General features: G+C 41.7%; 4 protein-coding genes across 5 annotated transcripts; 3 read left to right on the top strand and 1 right to left on the bottom strand.

Moving 5' to 3' along the window:
* The first annotated feature begins 1,041 nt into the window (after positions 1 to 1,041).
* Positions 1,042 to 1,980, top strand: LOC117051909 (olfactory receptor 1030-like). The gene has a single exon (XM_033158634.1). The coding sequence runs from the start codon at positions 1,042 to 1,044 to the stop codon at positions 1,978 to 1,980; it is 939 nt and encodes a 312-aa protein (XP_033014525.1).
* Positions 1,981 to 6,520: 4,540 nt separating this feature from the next.
* Positions 6,521 to 7,459, top strand: LOC117051920 (olfactory receptor 5M11-like). Its single transcript, XM_033158646.1, has one exon. It carries the CDS (start codon positions 6,521 to 6,523, stop codon positions 7,457 to 7,459), a length of 939 nt encoding a protein of 312 aa, XP_033014537.1.
* Positions 7,460 to 11,075: 3,616 nt separating this feature from the next.
* LOC117051955 (olfactory receptor 1038-like) lies at positions 11,076 to 12,023 on the bottom strand. Its single transcript, XM_033158686.1, has one exon. The coding sequence runs from the start codon at positions 12,018 to 12,020 to the stop codon at positions 11,076 to 11,078; it is 945 nt and encodes a 314-aa protein (XP_033014577.1). The 5' UTR covers positions 12,021 to 12,023.
* A 4,341-nt stretch (positions 12,024 to 16,364) lies between these two features.
* Positions 16,365 to 18,217, top strand: LOC117051930 (olfactory receptor 1020-like). 2 transcript variants are annotated; one of them, XM_033158656.1, is made up of 2 exons: positions 16,365 to 16,434; positions 17,243 to 18,217. In XM_033158656.1, the coding sequence occupies exon 2, from the start codon at positions 17,262 to 17,264 to the stop codon at positions 18,195 to 18,197; it is 936 nt and encodes a 311-aa protein (XP_033014547.1). In that variant the 5' UTR covers positions 16,365 to 16,434; positions 17,243 to 17,261; the 3' UTR covers positions 18,198 to 18,217. The 2 variants fall into 2 exon arrangements, with proteins under 2 accessions (XP_033014547.1, XP_033014555.1); XM_033158664.1 differs by having other exon boundaries at positions 16,370 to 16,434; positions 17,240 to 18,217.
* Positions 18,218 to 21,136: the final 2,919 nt, after the last annotated feature.

The raw sequence follows: 21,136 nt of genomic DNA on the forward strand, positions 1-21,136 counted from the left end.
AATCTTGTTTTCATTTCTCCCCTTTCATTTAATTTGGAGCTATTGACAAGCTGTTTGATTTTAGCTTGAAAGTAGTTTTTCTGGCTCTGGAATATTGAGTGGAGTTCTATGGTTGTGTATCTTTTCAGGTTCTTTTTTGAAATTTACCGGTACTTTAGCTATACCCTACCCGCCCCCCCCCCCCCAAAAAAAATATGGTGAGTCAATGTAACCACCTCTTTCTTCTGTACAGTGGACCCTTCGGTTACATACCTCTCTGGATATGTAACTTTCAGTTTCTTCTGGGTTTTGCCGCACGCATGCACAGAAACACTCTATCACGCCGAGCGCATGAGTGGAAGCAGCACCTCTGGTTACGGAATTTTCGGGGTGTGCACAGAACGAATTTAATTCAAATCTAGATGGTCTACTGTATATAGAAAAGAGATCCATTGCTCTATCTTCTCCATACATATAAGGTCTGATAATATCTGGATTACCAGTGCACCAGAAAGCACTTCAAGGTCCCCACTTTAACCACCTGCTTTACACGTGAGAATATGGACACCTCTGATGATCAGATGTTGGATCTAAACAAGGCAGAATAGCATTCACACACTTTTTTGTCACATTCTAAATGCATCTGTTTGGCTGGTGTGAGAAGGAAAATATTGAACTAGCTGGTGCTTTTTGTGTTTGTATTCTCTGTGTAGTCTCATCCCTCATATAATATTAACCTTTTCCAAATTTATAAGTTTGTGCATGTGTGCGCGTTTCAACTATGTTTCTATTATTCATTCCCTTTTCATTCAGGTAGCACAAAGTCTATTATGAAACAAAATATGTTGTCTTCAAGCTAGTTCTGTAGTGTGTTAAAACAATGGAGATAAAAAGGACCCCAAGATGCTCTCTTGAATCACACACAAAAACAGTAGAGGTTTGAGACCATAGAATAAAACCAGAGAAGAATATTGCTTCACCAGCACATCAAATAATCAGTCTGCTTTCACATTCTTTGTGTGTATGTTCCTTTTGTTTTCAGAAGACATTATTAATGTGTAGATGGCTGAAAGAAATAACACAATTGTATCTGACTTCATTCTTTTGGGTGTCACAAATCGTAGAGAGCTGCAGCTTCCTCTCTTCGTGCTGTTTTCAGTCGTTTACATTATCACCCTTCTGGGGAATCTGGGGATGATCACATTAATCAGGATGGACTCCCAACTCCACACTCCCATGTACTTCTTCCTCAGCAGTCTGTCCTTTGTAGACCTCTGCTATTCCTCCAATGTCACACCTCGGATGCTGGCCAATTTTGTAGCAGACTATAAAGTCATTTCCTTTACTGGATGTTTGATACAGTGTTATCTCTTCATTGCACTGGTGCTTACGGAGTCCTTCATCCTGGCCATCATGGCATATGATCGGTATGTAGCCATCTGCAACCCACTGCTCTATACCACAAAGATGTCATGGAAGGTCTGCATGTGGCTGGTGGCAGTTCCCTCTGCATATGCTTTCCTAGATGCCATGATACAGACCATATTCACCTTCCGCCTGACCTTCTGTGGCTCCCATGTCATCAACCACTTTTACTGTGCTGACCCACCTCTCATGAAACTGTCCTGCTCTGACACCCATGTCAAATTGACCCTGATGTTACTTTCTGCCAGTTTCAACCTCATCAGCTCCCTAGCTGTTATTCTGACTTCCTACACCTTCATCCTCTTCACTATTCTGAAAATTCGCAATACCGGAGCGAGGTACAAAGCTTTCTCCACATGTGGCTCCCACCTGACAGCTGTCACCCTTTTCTATGGGACACTATTTGTCATGTACATCAGACGTCCTTCTAGCCTGTCCATAGAACAGGGCAAAATAGTCTCTGTGTTCTATGCCGTGGTGATCCCTATGTTGAATCCGTTGATCTACAGCCTAAGGAACAAGGAGGTCAAGGGTGCCCTGAAGAGATTATTGCAGAGGAAGGTGTTATTGCATTAAATGTCTATTCGTTCACTAGTTATGAAATGAAATGATCCATGGGGAAGATGTTTCCACCATATGGCGAAGAAGAGGAAATATGATATTCTACAGCTTATGAATGTATGGTGTTTAATATGGTAGATAAGTTCTTGCACCTTGCTGTCTAGTTTCTTCCTTCCCTCCCCACTTTTCCAATTCAATTTTGGTTGTTGGTTTCCATCTCCATAAAATATTGACAGTATGGCCCAAATACAACATACTATCTCTCACTCATCATCAGCATCTACAGTAATTTTCAGATCCATCAGTTCTTCAAATTTGAAACAGGGTGTTTGGGTGGACATATTGCTTACACACTGCAATGGCACCTAATGGATGGGTGAAATGCTCTTTGCAGCCTCTTATGAAACTTCTGACTTACATTTTCATCCTCAAATTGTGAATCTCCTGGGGAAAAGGAGAAAGTTGGAGTCAGTACCAGGTACGGAATCCTTCTTACATCTGCAAGGAAACACTGATGCCCAAAGTCTAGCCTGGTGTCTTCTTCTCCATGAGCCCCCAACTTCATGATACCGTCAACTACAATGAATAAATGAGTATCTTTATCCTATCGGTGTTACTTCTCACTAATGATTTATCATTTTGGTTGTATATACACTATTCTTTATTTGGCTCTCCAAGAAATTCATCTCATGGTGTTAATGTGAGGTGGTATTTATGTTACTATTGGTTGATTGGAATTTACAATGTTCAGAGAGGGCAGGCAGCTTTCCCCTTTCCATGGTGTTTCCCTCCGCCCCATCCACAAACCATTTGTTTGCACCACAAGTTCCTTAGTCTTTCTGAGGATGCTTGTTTAGGAATGATAGGGGCTGGAGTGGGAGGGAGTAGTTGGGGTGGGGAGTTTTGGGAATGTGGAATTTGTTATAGGACACACACATTAGATTTTAGTGATGGCCCTGGGCCTGTATATCATTATGGGATTCCTCTTTTGTCATGACTGATGTCTATAGTGTTTCACCTGAAGGTACAAGGTTTAGATGATGTAATCAAGCAATGAAGGAACTCTGAGTACATTACTTTATTGTGTTTTTTTTTTTTTGCAGGAGACACACGATGCATCTACAAGCAGTAGCCTCTTATCCTACTAATACCTTAGCAAACATTATATGTCTCCAGGTAATAAGCAGTCCAGAGGTGTTGCTAAAACTATGTCCTAATCTCATGTTTCCCAGTTAGCTAAGTACTGTGGACCCCATATTTTTCAAAAGCCAAGCCACAGACCCCCTACTTTTGAAAATTGTGATATCTTTATGGTAGATTTTGTTATGTGAATGGTGCCACAGACCCCCTGGGTGTGTTACATGGACCCCTCTGGGTCTGTGGACTACCAATTGGGAACCACTGTCCCAATTTTTTAATTTTCAGGACCTATGGGGAAGGGTTTTGTGTGTGGCTGAAATGTTAGGTACCCTCACTCTCTTATTTGCATCGGTTTAAAAACTGGTCCTGTTTTACGAACACAATGGAAATCATTCCTTAGGCAATTGTTTGCATAACAAGTCAATGATTTCCACTGATTTCTGTTGGAAAAATTATAATGCACTCTTGACTATGCAATCTGTAGTGCATATAGTGAGGAATGGATACTAATTCATTTTGTTCAGATAAGTGAATTTTCGCATAGCAAGCGTTTGTAAAATGGGACCTGAGTGTTATCTTCAAAGCTATTTTTGCAGGCAATTTGAATGCTATCTGTAGTAAGCATTTGGATAGACTTCCCAATGTGTCTCTTGGCAGCTATTCTGGAAATAAATGTATATTCCCACGCTTAAACAGATACAATCTAAAAAAATGGATGGTGTCAGATAAACCAGGGAGCAAGCTATCACACATATTTATCTCTGAAATTTCATTCTTATTCAGGAATGAATTTTCTTTTTGATCTCTGTCTCCCTAATTTTGATTTTATTGAACATAGAACCCATGACTATCTGATCACTCCCCTACTAAGGCCTCTTTACAAATACAGGACCCCATTATCCCTGACTCAATATGGTGGTTGCATACATTCCTGCTGCACCACAAGATATTGCAGAAACAATCCAAATGGCTATAGCAAATTACTTTGCTGACCATGCCTCTCCCAGCGTGGAACCTCATATTCTCAGAGGTGCAATGAAGGCTGCAGTACTTGGCATATGCATTACAGAAATGTCTAGAACAACATCAACAAAAGGAATTCCTCTAACAAAAATGCCAATCTAGTCAGATATACAAGAACATGAATTAAAACATAAAAGTACAGGTTCCAACTGAATTTATGTCCACCTAATCACTAAAAGGATTCTGCATCCTGTGTCCATTGAACATATTCTTTGCTGGGCTACATTTATGTCCCTTCTTCCCTTGATTTTTGTTTTTGTTTTTTGTATTCTGCAAATCATGGAGTTGCCCCAAGGCTGCCAATAATTTTCTCTTGGGCATGGATGATTCCTTTTAGCTACGTAAGGGTTGATAATCTCAGAATGAGTTCACAATTAATATAAATTATTACACTAGCCCATATTTTAAATACTGGATATCTCTTCTGCAATTATTCCTGGTATTATTACCAAACTTTCACATTTCATTTCATTTCACATTTCATTCCTTTTCCATGAGTGATGAACTAAAATAATGACATAGTCAATGGTAAAAGAGAACAGGAACTCTAATATCTTCAGCCAACAAATTAACTACTAAATTATACTAGTTCAATAGATGCAATAGTCTAATTAAACAGGAAAAAGCATGGATGCATGTTCATTGTCAACAGCAGCCACTTAGTATCCTATGGAGTGCAGTAATTTTACTCTCAAGGCTCTAGAAAACAAGAGAAACAGAAGAGACAGTTCAGAGATTATGTCCCTTGACTCACAGATGACTATAAAGTTTTCTGTTTCATGCAGCTGTCAGTGCTATCAGGAATTTTTTGGGACTGCCTCTTCTCTCACTGAGGTAGGTTCTACCAGCATCCATTAACTATATTTGGGTGTGAAACATCTAATATCTATCCAGGCATTTAGCCAAATGTCCCTTTGGCTCTGAGAATTTTATTTCTATAGCATAGTATGTTGACTAAGACTGCAGTTGTGCACTGGTCACATTCATTTCCAAATCAGTTGCAACTAGATGTGTATCCACCAATGACAAAATTCAGTTCAGACCCCCTCCCCCATTCAACGCTTTGAGAAAACAGATTGCCCCAGTGTGAAGTGCTTTGCAGGCTCGCCAATTCATTCAGAAGCATTTATACCCTTTTAATTATTATTTTGGGCTAGAAATGAATGCAATCTGCTGGCAAAGTTGCTCCTTATGAGGGCATGGAAACTGCCACATTTCAAAATAGCTGCCATTGTTTTCCTGCAGCTTTATCTGCTGATGAGGTCTCACTCCTGTCTGCACTCGTGCTACAGCATTCTGTACCAACTGCAGCTTCACAAGAGAAGCCCCACACAGAGTTCAGTAATCCAATGCATGAACTACTGTGGCAAGGCTTTCCTGGTCCAGGGATGGTCATAGCTGTTGAAACAGTTGCAGTTGGTAAAAGGAACTAAGCACTCGCAAATGACAAATCTGCTCCTTCAGGGGGAGTGTAAACCCATCCAGGGTAGGCAACTGAACAATTTGTCAGACACAAGAACTACTCATTCACAGTGCCTCTGTCTTGCCAGGATTCAAGACCACTTCATTTTTCCTTATCCATTTCACCACTGCATCCAGGCAATGGCCCAGAGACTGCACAGATTCCCCTGATTCCAATGTTATGGAGAAACAGAGGTGATTGTCAGCAGCATACTGATGGCCCTCATCCTGAAACATTGAATGACTGCTCCCAATGGCTACGTGTAGATATTGATAGTACTGGGGACAACAGTGCAGTACCCCATAACATAGCTGCCAGGGGACTGAAAAGCACTCTCCCAATGCTACTCTCTGGACTCAGTCCTGAAAGTAGGATTGGAACCAGTGTAATAGAGTGTCCCCGATTCCCATTCCCCAGAGTTGGTCCAGGAGGATGCCATGGTTGATAGTATCAAAAGTCAACAAGAGATCAAGAAGTAGGAGCAAGGTCGCAGTCTCCCTGTCCCTCTCTCTGCACAGATCATCCATCAGGGTGACCAACAAAGTGTTTCTTATGTTCTTATTCTGTGTGTGGTCTCCTCTCCTGTATAATGCTAACCCTTTCCAAATTGTATCAGCTTGTTTATGTGCATGTGTGGAAATACATTCTGTCTTTCTGTCTTGATTTCACTGAGATTTTGATAGCACTAGTTCTATTAGAAAACAAAATGTGTTGTCTTCAAGCTAGTTCTATTGTGTGTTAAAAGGTGGGGGCATTAAAAAATAGGACCCCAAGTTCCTTCCCCAATTTACACGCAATCATAGAAGAGGTTTGAGACAACAGAATAAAACCAGAGAAGAGTATTGTTTCACCAGTACATCCAATAATAAGTCTGCATTCACTTTGTGTGTATGTTCTTTTTTCTTCTCAGAAGATATCGTACATGTGTAGATGGCTGATATTAATCAGACAACGATGTATGACTTCATTCTTTTGGGGTTCACCAATCGTAGAGAACTGAAGTTTCCATTCTTCATGCTGTTTTTATTTGTTTATATTATGACCCTGCTGTTGAATCTGGGGATGATCACATTAATCAGGATGGATTCGCAACTCCACACTCCCATGTACTTCTTTCTCAGCAGCTTATCCTTTGTGGACATTTGTTATTCCTCCAATGTCACACCTCGGATGTTGGCAAATTTAGTAGCAGACTACCAAGTGATTTCCCTCACTGGATGTGTGATACAGTGTGACCTGTTCATTGCACTGAATCTCACAGAATCCTTCATCCTGGCTGTCATGGCATATGATAGGTATGTTGCCATCTGCAACCCACTGACATATACCACAAAGATGTCCTGGAAGGTTTGTATGTGGCTGGTGGCAGTTCCCTCTGCATATGCTTTCCTAGATGCCACGATACAGACCATATTCACCTTCCGCTTGACCTTCTGTGGCTCCCGTGTCATCAACCACTTTTACTGTGCTGACCCACCTCTCATGAAGTTGTCCTGCTCTGACACCCATGTCAAATTGACCCTGATGTTACTTTCTGCCAGTTTCAACCTCATCAGCTCCCTCGTTGTTATTCTAATCTCCTACGTCTTCATTCTCTTCACTATCCTGAAAATTAAAAATGCTGGGGCGAGATACAAAGCTTTCTCCACATGTGGCTTCCACCTGACAGTTGTCACTCTCTATTATGGGACACTCTTTGTCATGTACATCAGATGTCCTTCTAGCGTGTCCCTAGAACAGGGCAAAATAGTCTCTGTGTTCTATGTGGTGGTGATTCCCATGCTGAATCCATTGATCTACAGCCTAAGGAACAAGGAGGTCAAGGGTGCGCTCAAGAGATTAATGCAGAAGAAAGTATTATTGCATTAGCTGTCTATTCATTCACTTGGTATGAACAAAAAATAAAGAAATAAGGAGGTTGTCTCCACATTATGTCCAAGTAGAAAGGAAATTAAATTGTAAAGCTTATGAATGTGTGAAGTTTATTATATGCTAGATGTGTTATCGCACATTGCTGTTCGGTTTCTTCGGTCCTTTACGAAATTTCTGATTCCCATTTAGTTATTGGTTTTTATCTCCAGAAGATACTGACAATATGACCAAAGTTTAGCTTAGTACCTCAAAATCCTAAGGAATCACCAGCATTTAATTCTCAAATTCACCAGTTCTTTGATTTATCCTTCTTGGGAATTTTCAGTTTTTTCTCAGGTTTTCTTCTCTATCAGTTGTGGAGCCATCAGGATGCAGCACTGTACTCCACATTCATTACAACTTTGAGATAAATGTATTGTTATTGTTTTGGGGGTCGGTTTGGGTGATATTAGTTGGTCCTTCTCAGACCTGTCATTCTTTGTGAGGTTAGAATCTACAAGAGGAAACCTGATGAACCAGTCAAACTAGTTACTTTTTTTAAGGTTATGGCCTTGGCTGGCCTCATTAGCATTGCAAAAATTTTGCTAAGAAAATATATGTTGCCATAGTGACAAATGAAGATGTGTCCAGCAGCAGATAGGCTTCCCCCCAGTCCTCTCACCTGGCTGGATGCCATGCAATCCAAGGAAAGAGAACAATAGACCAAGGGAGTTAATGTTTGTTGGTGAAGCTGGAAACACTGAGGCTTGCCTTGCTCTGTGCTCAACCCAAAGTTATGGCTTCCTGAGAACCTAATGGGGAAGCAAGATCTGTCTACCAGCTCCATCTGGTATGCAGGCTGAGATCCTACCTGCCAGCGGACTGTCTTGCCAGAGTGGTGCATGCTCTGGTTATCTCCCTCTTGGACTACTGCAATGCGCTCTGCATGGGGCTATCTTTGAAGGTGACCCAGAAACTGCAACTAATCCAGAATGCGGCAGCTAGACTGGTGACTGGGATTGGCCACCGAGAACATATAACACCGGTCCTGAAAGACCTACAATGGCTCCCAGTACGTTTCTGAGCCCAATTCAAAGTGTTGGTGCTGACCTTTAAAGCCCTAAATGGCCTCAGCCCAGTATACCTGAAGGAGCATCTCCACCCCCATTGTTCTGCCCGGACACTGAGGTCCAGCGCCGAGGGCTTTCTGGCGGTTCCCTCACTGCGAGAAGCCAAGTTACAGGGTACCAGGTCTCGGTAGTGGCACCCGCCCTGTGGAATGCCCTACCACCAGATGTCAAGGAAATAAACAACTATCTGACTTTTAGAAGACATCTGAAGGCAGCCCTATTTAGGGAAGTTTTTAATGTTTGATGTTTTATTCTGTTTTTAATATTCTGTTGGGAGCCACCCTTCCCGGACTTCCAACACATGGGTTGGGGTCGGATATAGTTGGTTAGGGTCCAATGCCTAAGCCAATACAGCTCAACATCCGTAACCAATAAAGTTGTGGCCTTTATGCCCATTAAACCTATATCACGTCTCAAGTGTCATTATTCCCTTCAGGGAGGGAGGGACATTGCCACGCAACTCCACTGCCAGTAGGAGATAAACTATGGAGATGGGAAATGCATTTTCATAGTGTACACTTCCTTGGTTTATCTCCTGCTGGCAGTGGAGTCACCAGAAAGAGATTACAGAAACCCTTAAGGTGGACTTTTGCAAAGAGAAACAAGTCAGACACAAAGCTTTTCCAAACACAATACTAAGGACAACCTCTCCAAGCTTTCTGGAGATTTCGGTATTGATATAATTTATGATAGGATGGTATAGAAATAATTATATAAACAAATAAATGGATTTTTAAATGGAAATGCCACATATGTTATGACTGGTCACATGATTTATTTTTGTAACCGGTAAACCTATTGTTGTTTCAGATTTTGCTGGGGTCAGCTGCTCATTGTGAACTCCTATAAGTTATTAAGGAAGAGCTTCTAGAATGAAAGAAGGATATCAAGGAATGCCTAAGAGAAGAGAGGGAAATTGTGGGAACTGAATTAAGTTTCTGAATGAATACTTTTATTGGAGACATGTGGCTTTTGCCTCTATGTTATTGAGACCTTCAGCTCCAGATGATAGTTTACCAGCCTAAGACTGGGCTCAAACTGGCAATAACTGAATGATTTATATGGCTTGAGTCCTTGGTCTAAGGCAGGGGTGGCCAACTTCCAAGAGACTGCGATCTACTCACAGAATTAAAAACTGGCAGTGATCTACCCCCTTTTGCGGGGTTCAGGTTGAGGTTGTTGAGCTTCTTTAGGAAGGAAAGCCATCCATGTTTTGGGGCGTTCAGGTCAAAGTTGAGCTTTTTTTTTTAGGAGGGAAAGCCTTGTTTTGGGGGCTTCAGGGCAAAGATGTAGAGCTTTTTTAGGGGAGCCAAAGCTGCTGAGCTTCTTTGGGGGGAGCCAGTGATCTACCACAGATGTCCAGTGATCTACCAGTAGATCACGATCTACCTGTTGGACATGCCTGGTCTAAGGCATCTAGTCGAGCAGGAGCAGATTCAACCAAAAATTGTGGTGATTTAGAATTGATTAATCTTTTAAAAATAACATACTTTTCGAAAATAAATGCATTGCCAAAAGAGACCCACCAACTAAATAACTGTAGGATTTGACAGAATGTCAGCTGTGCCATTGCCATGAGAGATACACTGATGGTACACTGATGGATTCACCAGTGGAACCAATATAGCTCCACTATATATATATTTATATATTTTGTGGTTTTATATTCTGATTTTGTTATGTGAACTGCCCTGAGACCTTCGGGTATAGGGCAGTATATAAATTCAATGAAATAAATAAATAAATCTGCACACTGCCCTTTATCCAAAGATCACAGAGTGGTTCAAAACATAAAAATACAAAGTGGGGACACAAAATACATAATAAAACAAAAAATAAAAGCGAACCAATAACCCCACTCCTAAAAGCACATTTTAAAAGGCCACATAATGTTAATCCGCCAAAGGTCTGGTTGTAGAGGAATCACTGTCTGAAAACGACCATCCAAGAAGTACCAGAACCACTGCAAAGTGGTGCTACCCACCCATAATTTGGACATCTGCTCCAGTAGTATACCATGGTCAAAGGAATCGAAAGCCACTGAGAGGTCAAGGAGAACTGACAGGGACACATTTCCCCTGTCTCTCTCCTGGCAGAAGTCGTAATCCAGGGCAACCAAAGCAGTTTCTGTGTCAGAACTGGGCCTAAACCCTTATTGAAATGGATTTCATTTCAAAAGGAATGATCGAAATGTATTGAAACGTACACTTTAAGATAAAATATATTTAGAGGACTGAACATTTTCTTGCAGATTTCTGAGAAGAAATACATTAGCAGATTAATGGGGAAAGGGAATTAAATGGCATTTTGAGTGAGCATATGTGGAAGTGACATAGACCAGAAAGAGATTGATTTAGCTATCCATCCCTACATTGAGACTCTTCCGTCTTGTCTCCTGTGCTGCTTTCTAGCACCACCTCCTTTTGACCACTCCAGGCATACACACAACACCGTCCATTCTTTGCTTGAATAAAATACATTTGGAAGAATGTTCTAAATATCCATCAGTGGACAACAACAATTCTTTCTGTTGTTCTCTTCAGAGCATCTTTCACCTCCTTGTTCCTCAGGCTATAGATCAGAGGATTGAGCATAGGAATCACCAGTGTGTAGAAAATGGAAGCTATTTTATCCGTTGCTAGAGAGTGGTTTGTACTAGGTTGCAAATACATAAAGATCAGAGTTCCATAGAAGATGGTGACAGCAGTCAAGTGCGATGCACATGTGGAGAAGGCTTTGAGTCGTCCCTTAGCAGAGCTGATTCTCAGAATGGCTGAGAGGATAAATGTGTAAGAGACAAGAACAATGAGAAGAGAGCATAGCATATCAAAACCAGCAAAAGCGTAGATCAGTATCTGCTTGGTGCTGGTGTCAGAGCAGGAAAGGGCTAACAACGGGAGGTCATCACAGTAGAAATGGTTGATCACATTAGCAGAGCAGAAGGACAAACGAAATGTAACCATGGTGTGGAACAAGGCAACACAGAAGCTGTATGCATAAGGGCCAGCTGCCAGCTGGATGCAGACTCTCTGGGACATGACGGTCCGATAAAGCAGTGGATTGCAGATGGCCACGTAACGGTCATATGCCATCACCGCCAGGAGAAAGCACTCTGTGATCATGAAAGTAAGGAAGCAGCCCAGCTGTGCTGCGCATGCATAGTATGAGATGGTTTTCTTAGCTGCTAAGAAGTTTGCCAGCATCTTAGGGGCAATGACAGAGGAATAGCAGAGGTCAACAAAAGCCAAGTGGCTGAGGAAGAAGTACATGGGGTTATGGAGGTGGCTATCAGTCCGGATTAGAAGGATGATCCCCAGATTCCCCATCACAGTGACAATGTAGATCAGGAGGAAGATGACAAAGAGGGGGACTTGTAGGTCCGAGCGGTCGGTGAGTCCAAACAGAATGAACTCCTTCACTGTGGTCAAGGTGTGATTGGCATCTGCCATTGATTCCACATCAGATCATCTGGTTAAACAGGGCATGATTAAATCAGGGGAGAATTTCACTTATCTCTGACAGGCAGAAAACATACAGTAGTGTTATCTCAGCATATGTGGATGATAATTTTTTCTGGTGGGTACTTAAAAAAATAATACTGTCTTGTTCCTGTAGGTGTTCTATTTTCAGTTCTGATGTGGTAAACATTGCCATGCAATCACAATGTCACCACCACCTGAAATTATGCTTTGAGAAATGTTATGTGTTTCTGATCTGCATAAACAGCACCACCCCAACCCTAAGAGTTTGCCTGGGTTCAGAAAGCATTTCTTGACCTTCTTACCAGATAAACCCCATGACTGAACACGGGTAGCTTAAACTCTGTCTCCTTATAGGGTTTTTTTTTGTCATTTGGGATCAGGAAGGCAATAGAAATCCTGCCCATTTTGAGACATTTCTGCATTTGCTCCTTAGAATAAGGTGTGTAATATATCCATTGTACACAGCAGGGAAATATTCAAACGTAAATACATCATACAGCAAAAGTGATCAGGGTGGAGGAGTGGTGGCACTTGCCTAACCTGCTGTGACTGGTGTTGCTGCGGGTTACTGGGAGAGGTGAGGTGGTGGGGAGGTTGGTGTGGTGCAAACACAGCAATGAAGCCAATCTGGTACTCCTGTTGGTGAATTTATATCTTGGCAACCTCTCCTTCCCAGTAAGCTGCACTGGTGTCAGTGATGAGAGGCCATGTAAGTGCCACCCCTCCTCCCCACCAACCATTATGGTCATACAGGTACACTGAAGAGACTAAATTGGTTGCCGCAACCTTTTGAGTGCACAGGTGACAAAATTGGACCTGCTGCTACATAAAGTGTGAAATGGTCTGTAGCAGCACCTTATTCTTGCCAGCAGGGCAGCTTTTTCAAACTGCCTTTCTAACAAAGCTGATACCACATGAACACCACCTCCCAATCAGGTTTTTGCTTGAATCATAACACACCTGACACTTTTCTGAAGAATCTCTAGGCAAGTAGATCCTCAGCCATATTGTTAGGGGATGCTTGAGGAATTTCGTCTTTTGTGACTTGCTCTGAACTTCTTAGACTGGATATTTTTTGCACTTCTCTGAATTTTGCAAGACTGCTGTCTGCAATTTAAGGGTATCAGAGTACATTTAGAAACACACACGTGCATGCGTGCACACACACACGCACGCACGCGCACACACACAGAGAGAGAGAGAGAGAGAGAATACATATAGAAATACACACCAACACATATATAAATGCATTTTTGTGTGGAGTTTCTTTTAAAAAAGAAATGGCTGATTAATGAGCACCTATGGAACAGATTTATGGATGACACAAATGAGAAACAGGTTGGTTCTTCCATCTCCATATATATCATACTTCTGTTTTTATTTCCTGGACAAATCCCATTTTCTACCATAAGCGTTGCTATTCCACCCTGCGCTGCTCAATGTCTGAAGGATGTTCTCTCTGTTTCTATACATCAAAAATGTATCTATCTACGTATACGAAGATGTGCATTCAATTTTGCACCTGTCACTCTTCCTGCAGAGAAGCAAAATTCACCCTCCTTGGAAGAACGGTGAGCAAAGTTGTGGGTGAAGAATGTGACAGTGTCCATTTTTTGCCACCACTAACCATGCTGAGACACTTCTGCACTGATTGTTTCCCCATCTCATGGAAGAAATATACTCTCCTCCAGCATTCCTTGTTCACAACAGAATACACATTTTTTTAAAACATGGAAATTATCCCCTAGAATTATCCCCTAGAATAATGCTAAGTGAGACAAAAAATTTTTTTGAAAAAAATTCCTTCTGAAGAAGTGTGCATGCACACGAAAAGCTCATACCAAGAACAAACTTAGTTGGTCTCTAAGTTGCTATGGCAGACCAGCACTGCTGTCTACCTGTAATGCTAAGTGAGTTGGTTCTTGGTTAAAGTAGCCAGCTGCTCAACTTACCAGAGTGTTCATTTCCTTGTTCTTTTATGCACTCTGCATGGGTCCCCTTGACTGCTTTCAAGCTCTTTATGTGTGTATCTGTCCCTCTAGCATTCTGCCTCATATTCTGCCTGTAGGAGTTTTGATCCTTAGGGATATCTCCAAATGAGCTGCTGATGTAAACATGTGGCATGTAATCGTGTTTCTTTGCATGATGGAATCCACTTCTTACCAACTAGTAAGTGCAGGATTCAACCCTGCATGGCATTGCTCCTTCCCAAGGGGTTTCCCTACAGGGCAGGTGCTTGCGAACAAGCAGCACCGAGCGCAATGGAATGTTTTGCTTATCAGATGGTAAGTGCAGGATTCAACCCTGCATATTGCACTCACAAACATGCAGGACCCAGCATTCAGTCAGGAGAGGGGAAAAGAAGATGCAGCATCTCTCCCCCATCGAACCATAAGTTTACTTAGGTTTTTAGAAAACCCTAAGTAATCACTAGCCCTGCCCCCGAATCAGAGGCACCAGCTTGCAAGGCCAGTGTTGCATGTGTGACACCCCAACTTCCCAACATATGTTTGACGTCAAGAGGTTAGGGGTGGAGCCAAACATGGTGTCCATGCAGTTTCAGTGGCTGGTGGCTTCTCCTCCACTTCCTCTTGGTACCAGCAATGATGGGAGGCTGCTTCGACCCTCCTGCCCCTCTGCAGCAGCAGCAGGAGAAGAATGAGCCGGCCACTGGAGCTGTGCCACACTCTTCTCCATGCTTCACCTCTGCACTTTTTGGACATTGGGGGGGGGCAGTCCCCACTCCCAAAATATAGGGAGGGCGAAAGGGTTCAGCCCCCAGGAGCTGGCACCGCTGCCTTGAATTGATCAGGGACCAGATTTTGGGTGGGTGACCTTTTGGCAGGTCTGCAAAATCCAGGGAATCTAGATTAGGGCCCTGGTGCACATTCAGAGTTTGTGTGAGTCTGTGCACAGCCCTAATAAATGGCTGCAATAAATAAATAATAAAATGTGACTTGTCATTCTATTTTGAAACAAGACAAGGCCAGGTAAGAATGTTTGATCCTAAGTGCTATCTGTGGTTTAAACCTTTTTTGTACATACAAAGAATGGGGTGAACATACATTTTTCTGTTTTTTATATTACAGAGTTTTATAACATTTAAATTAAAAAGAGATGCTGCTTTATAATGAATCAGAGCATCAATCCAGCAGCCCCCTTTTAAGACTCCGAGAAAACTTTGGAGATTCTGTGGTTTAGAAAATGAGACAGAACCAGGAAAGAAAAGTGCACCAAAGGGGAGTAGAAAACAGCAGTCGTTTAGGACTACAAGGATTCCTATAGAGCTTGGTGTCCAAACAACTCATTCACCAATCACAGCCCTGACTTCACACATTGATTGAAAACATTGAAAGGCAGGATCAGCCTGGTGACTCATTTCATAGAAATTGCTTAGAAAGTTGCATGTACAATACATTCTAGAAGGGCTTGGTATTTACAGTGGTACTTCGGTTTTCGAACATAATCCGTTCCGGAATACCGTTTGAGTTCTGAAACGTTCAAAAACCAAGGACTCAACAGCCGACAGCTAGGCCTCCGGATCTTGCATTCAGTGGAGGCTGCGTGGCATGTTCAACTTCTGAGGCATGTTTGAAAACCAAAGCATTTACTTCTGTGTTTATGGCATTCGTAAACTGAAATGTTTGTTAATAGAGATGTTTGAAAACTGAGGTACTGTTGTGTCGTGGGTTCTGGTAGCAAGAAGTCCAGCTACACGTCTTAGTGAAAACAGCTCTTTATTGTTGGGATTAGACAAGACTGGGGATAGGGGGTAGGGAAAGCTCTATTTATAGACACATTGGGACTGAGGGAAAAGATACATTTTAGCGGGAACCAATAATATTCAAACTTTCCGGCGGGACCCAATCAGGCTGTGGATTGTGATTGTACACTTCAAATTGACCAATAACAATACTTTACCCTGCTGCCAGAATCTCTTATTTAATACACAACAGGTACCACTGTACTTATTATTATTATTTAAATGAAAGCTTAGACTCTAGGCCCCTTGCAAGTCTGGACCCTGATGAGATGGCACCATTATAATCTCTCTCTCTCTCTCTCTCTCTCTCTCTCTCTCTCTCTCTCTCTCTCTCTGTGTGTGTGTGTGTGTTACTTGATGTTATGGGGAATTTTCCCAAGGCTCGGGTGAAATTGATGAATTTAGTCAGCTGCAGACACCCAAGTTGGGAGGCAGATAAACTAATCCTGGGCCATCCACAGGTGTGTCGCCTAGTGTGACTTTCTCTGCTCTGCAGCAACACAGACATAAAAGTGATTGAGAGCCTATAGGGAATCCTCACAAGGGAATGAATAAATACTCTGTGAGCTCCTCATCCAAGCTCAACCCTCTGAATGCTGCTGAGGCTCCATTCCATAGGTGAGCTACTAAAGTATGAAAATGGTGTTCAGGAGACAAGTCCTAGGAATCTCTGGTTGTTGTTGTTGTTGTCATTTGAAATTCATTGAGTACTTTAAAATAGATATTAGTGGTAGACAGAATGGTGCCGAGAGTTTAGGATTTTGCCCTTTGGTTACAATTAAAAATGCTGCAATCCATAGCTGATTGTGCTTTTTGGATTCTCAAATACATATCTTGCATAGATTGGAATTACCAATTCACTTCCGTGTGGGTGGAAGGGAGCCAATTTGTGTGTTCTGAGGAATATGTGAGTGGATCAGGGTTTTTTTTCCACTGAAAACAAAGAGAGAAGTGATTTGGTAGGGAAGATAGCATTATACAGGCACCAGAATTTCCACATTTGGAAAAAAATTACAGGAGGGCAGTAAGTTAAAATCTACCTTCGAAAGGTGTTTTCATGCAAATTGTGTAGGATTTTAAAAATTAGCAGCACTTTATCTCCAAGTAAAAAAAAAAAAAATGAAATATTTTCAGGCTTCAGAAGTAAATAACATTGAGTCTAATGTGGTTTGCCCCTGAATAAATGGGTACCTCGTGAAAATAGAACGTTCTGTAATTTGAAGGGAATTCTGAAATGATATCTCCTCCTGAATTTTAAAAGGGTGTAGTTCCACCGATTTCCCTCTTGCACATCATTTGCTCCTAATGACCATATGCAACTGGCAGGATTAAGGAGATGGAAATTGTCTGACCCCTCCTCCCATCTTCTTTGCTCTCAAATTAGATAGTAGATACTCAGCCTTTTTCTTTCTTTCTGTCCCAGCAGCTAATCTATAATAGAAAACATGTCTGTATGGAATCATTCAAGCACCACCGAGTTTATTCTCCTGGGAATCACAAGCCGAATGGAGCTGAAACTGCCCCTCTTCTTTCTGTTCCTTCTGATCTACGTTGTCACCCTGGTGGGGAACATAGGGATGATCTTGCTCATCAGGAGAGACCCTCGCCTCCACACCCCCATGTACTTCTTTCTCAGTAACTTGGCTTTTGTGGATGTCAACTATTCCTCAGCCATCACACCCAACATGTTAGTCACTCTCTTGGCAGAGAACAAAAGCATTGGGGTCATTGGATGTGCAACTCAAATGTTTATGTTTGTTATATGTGGGAGTTCTGAATGCCTCTTGTTGGCAGTGATGGCGTACGACCGGTATGTGGCTATCTGCAACCCACTGCGTTACGCCATCATAATGTCAGGGAAAAGGTGCATGTGGCTAGTAGCTGGTTCCTATTTCCTTGGCAATTCTTATGCAGTTCTACATACAGTGTTTACCTTCACCCTATCCTTTTGTGGGCCAAATGTGATCAACCATTATTACTGCGACATTCCCCCCCTGTTACAGCTTTCTTGTTCTGATACGCACACCAACGAGACAGTGATATTTGCACAGGTTAGCATAAATTGCATCGGCACGACAGCAATCATCTTGCTCTCCTATGCCTGTATCTTGGCCACCATTTTGAAGATCCATTCTGCCGAGAGCAGGCGCAAGGCCTTTTCCACCTGCACATCCCATCTGACGGTTGTCAGCTTATTCTATGGGGCAATTTTCTTCATGTATCTGAGGCCCAGCTCCACGTACGCATTAGAGCAAGACAAAGTGGCCTCGCTATTCTACACAGTGGTGATGCCCATGCTGAATCCCCTCATCTACAGCCTGAGAAACAAGGAGGTTAAGGATGCATTTTGGAGAATGCTTGGGAAGACACTGCCATGCTAAAGGACAATTATGGAATAACAAAACAGTATAATAATGAACAGGATATTCAACTTCCACTCTGTTAACTAATATTCATTATGCCTTTCAGTTTTTTTATTATTGTTGTATTTATATTTTAATGGTTTGTTCTAATGGCGGTGCAAGTAGAAGGAAGCTTCCCTAACCAATGCTTATCATGTATTTATTTATTAGATTTATATACCACCCTTCATTAAAAGATCTCAGGGCAGTTCACAAAATAATAATAATAATAATAATAATAATAATAATAATAATAATAATAATAATTTGTACCCCGCCCATCTGGCTGGATTTCCCCAGCCACTCTGGGCGGCTTCCAACAAAAATCAGATACAAAAATATCACACATTAAAAACTTCCCTAAAAATGTTCACCTCCCCTTTGCAGCCCCCTCTACCAAGGATAGAAGCACCAGTCATATCTGCATGTTGGTTCAGAAGTCCATTCCATCCCATTTCCAGATTAATTTGCAATTTTTACTTTAAAAAATACAAAATAATTTTTGCATATAATACACACACATACTTTTATTATAAAACACATATATAAATATTATTTGATCCCAACATGAGTATTTAAATACCTATTTCATCTCACGTTGTGCATTTTAAAGCATATTTTATCCTAAAACACACATTTCTTTACTGTTTTTTTTGTTTTTATGAAGAACTGTATTGAAAAATTCAGAGAAGCAGAAAGAAAATTACACTCTGATCTATGTATTATTCCGGGAGACGTGGATTACGTTTGTTCACTTATAAATTCAGACCAAACAAAATTCATCTCCCAGGCATCTTATTTTCATTTTTTTTTTTTTTTTACATTTTTTAAAATGCCAAAGCAGTCAGTAGGATAGCCATTCTCTACTTTGCAGAGAACAGTTCTCCATTTGAAGAGTTATCCCAGGACAGCCCTCTGATTTGAAGGGCTACTAATTACATGCTTAGTATACAAAGAACCACAAGAAGAGAAAGCAGCAGAGGCCTTGAGGTTGCACTTGCGCTGCAGTCTAAGTAGACACAGATGCCACCTGGTCACAGTCTTTGCTACTATGGGGAGATGTATTGTATTTCAATTGTAGTAATTATTTCCAGATTTGCATCTATACACATTAGCACCTGCAAATGTTAGGTGAACCTGTGTCCTACTTTATCCTCTTTATTTTTGGCAGTTTGACAATGGGTAAGTCACCACCCTGGCTTTAAGTCATGGAATCTGGAGTTGTACAGCTTAAGAATAGCTTTACCTCCACAACGAGAGACAGGCTAGCAGCAAATACAGCTGAACGTGCATTTGTTTATATAAAGAAATATAGTAGAAATGCATCTGCGAATAAGTGTTTATATGCTAATGCTAGAAGCCTCTGAACCTAGATAGGAAAACCTGAATGCAGGAGAGGAAGGTTAGGGCTGCCATACATCCTGACTTTCCAGGACGTGCCTTGGAATAAAAAAAAGCGCAACAACTTTTGTTCCCCTTAAAAAAAACCAAAAAAAACTCTGTTCTCGTTTTCACTTGGAGATATGGCAGCTCTAGGAAAGTGCCTGCTTGTATGCTGCCACAGGCATGTAGCTGGCCACTGTGAGAACGGGATGCTGGACTAGATGGGTCATTTGCCTGATCCAGCAGATTCATCTTATGTTCTTATGCCAGGCATAGGCAAACTCGGCCCTCCAGATGTTTTGGGACTACAACTCCCATCATTCCTAGCTAACCGGACAAGTGGTCAGGGGTGATGGGAGTTGTAGTCCCAAAACATGTGGAGGGCTGAGTTTGCCTATGCCTGTCTTATGCTACATTTACACCTATATGAAAGAGCTGGGGTGGAAACCACTACAAACAATATTCCTTGTTCAAGTAGCTACACACCCAGCTAGAAACATATAGTTTGATGTGGTTTTCATACATGAAACATGAATCTCCAGATTTAGAAAGGATAAAGACTGCAATGTACTTGAACATTCTGGCCAATGTAATTTTAATATATGCATTACAAACCCAACTGAAGCAAAAGCTCCATTAAGCCTTGTGTGTGGAAACTATATTTATCATGGCTTTCCATTGGTGAATTCCCTGTGATCCACCTATTATGGATACAGGCTCCAGATGGATATGTAAGTTAGTGGTGATGATCTATTAATACACTAGTGGTTATTATAGGCAGAATGTTTACAAAGATATAATTCCTCTTAGAGACTCATTAAGTTTATGGAAGCAATAATTACTGAAGGCAAATCTTTATTTAGCAGTAGGAACAATGCTTCCTAATGGTAACAATGATTATGGTCTATGATATGATAATGAGATTGGAGGTCCACAATGGCCTGCGCTTGCCCAGGCAGGTCCATTATGTGACCTATCAGAGCAGTAAAATAACCAGACTGTACAATGGTGATGGGGTAAAATCAGGCCAAATCTTTATTGAAAGCAGCAGGCAGGGCAAGGGTTGCCATGGCACTGGGTCCCAAGACCAGTTCATCATTCCACAAGCCCCATGTTGATGGAATAGATCTGCTGGGTTTGGATCGCTCCAAATCTGTATGATGGGAGTCAGCTAGTGTTGAAACTGCTGTTTACCTCCTCAATGAGAGTGCAAGCAAGGTCTCACTGGGGGACCAGGGTGCAGATTCCAACCAGGCAGATACCAAACCCACACTTGGGTTTGCCGTGGTCAATCCTCCCCTCAGGCCCCTTATGGGCCCCACTATACTATGTTGATCCTCACTAATGCCATTTCCGCCCTCATACAAACAACATTCTTCCGCCTAACAAAGGAAAGCCATAATTTCACTGAGGGAAAGGTGAGAAAAGCCCCAACCAAATGCCAATTAAGTTGAGAGAAAGAAATTCATTTCTGGTCCTTTCAACCAATGACCCAAAATTGCTATGTGAAGGCTCCAACCCAAGGGCAGGCAGGT

Source organism: Lacerta agilis, chromosome 1 (assembly GCF_009819535.1).
Source record: "Lacerta agilis isolate rLacAgi1 chromosome 1, rLacAgi1.pri, whole genome shotgun sequence".
In the NCBI taxonomy this organism is placed as follows: Eukaryota; Metazoa; Chordata; class Lepidosauria; order Squamata; family Lacertidae; genus Lacerta; species Lacerta agilis.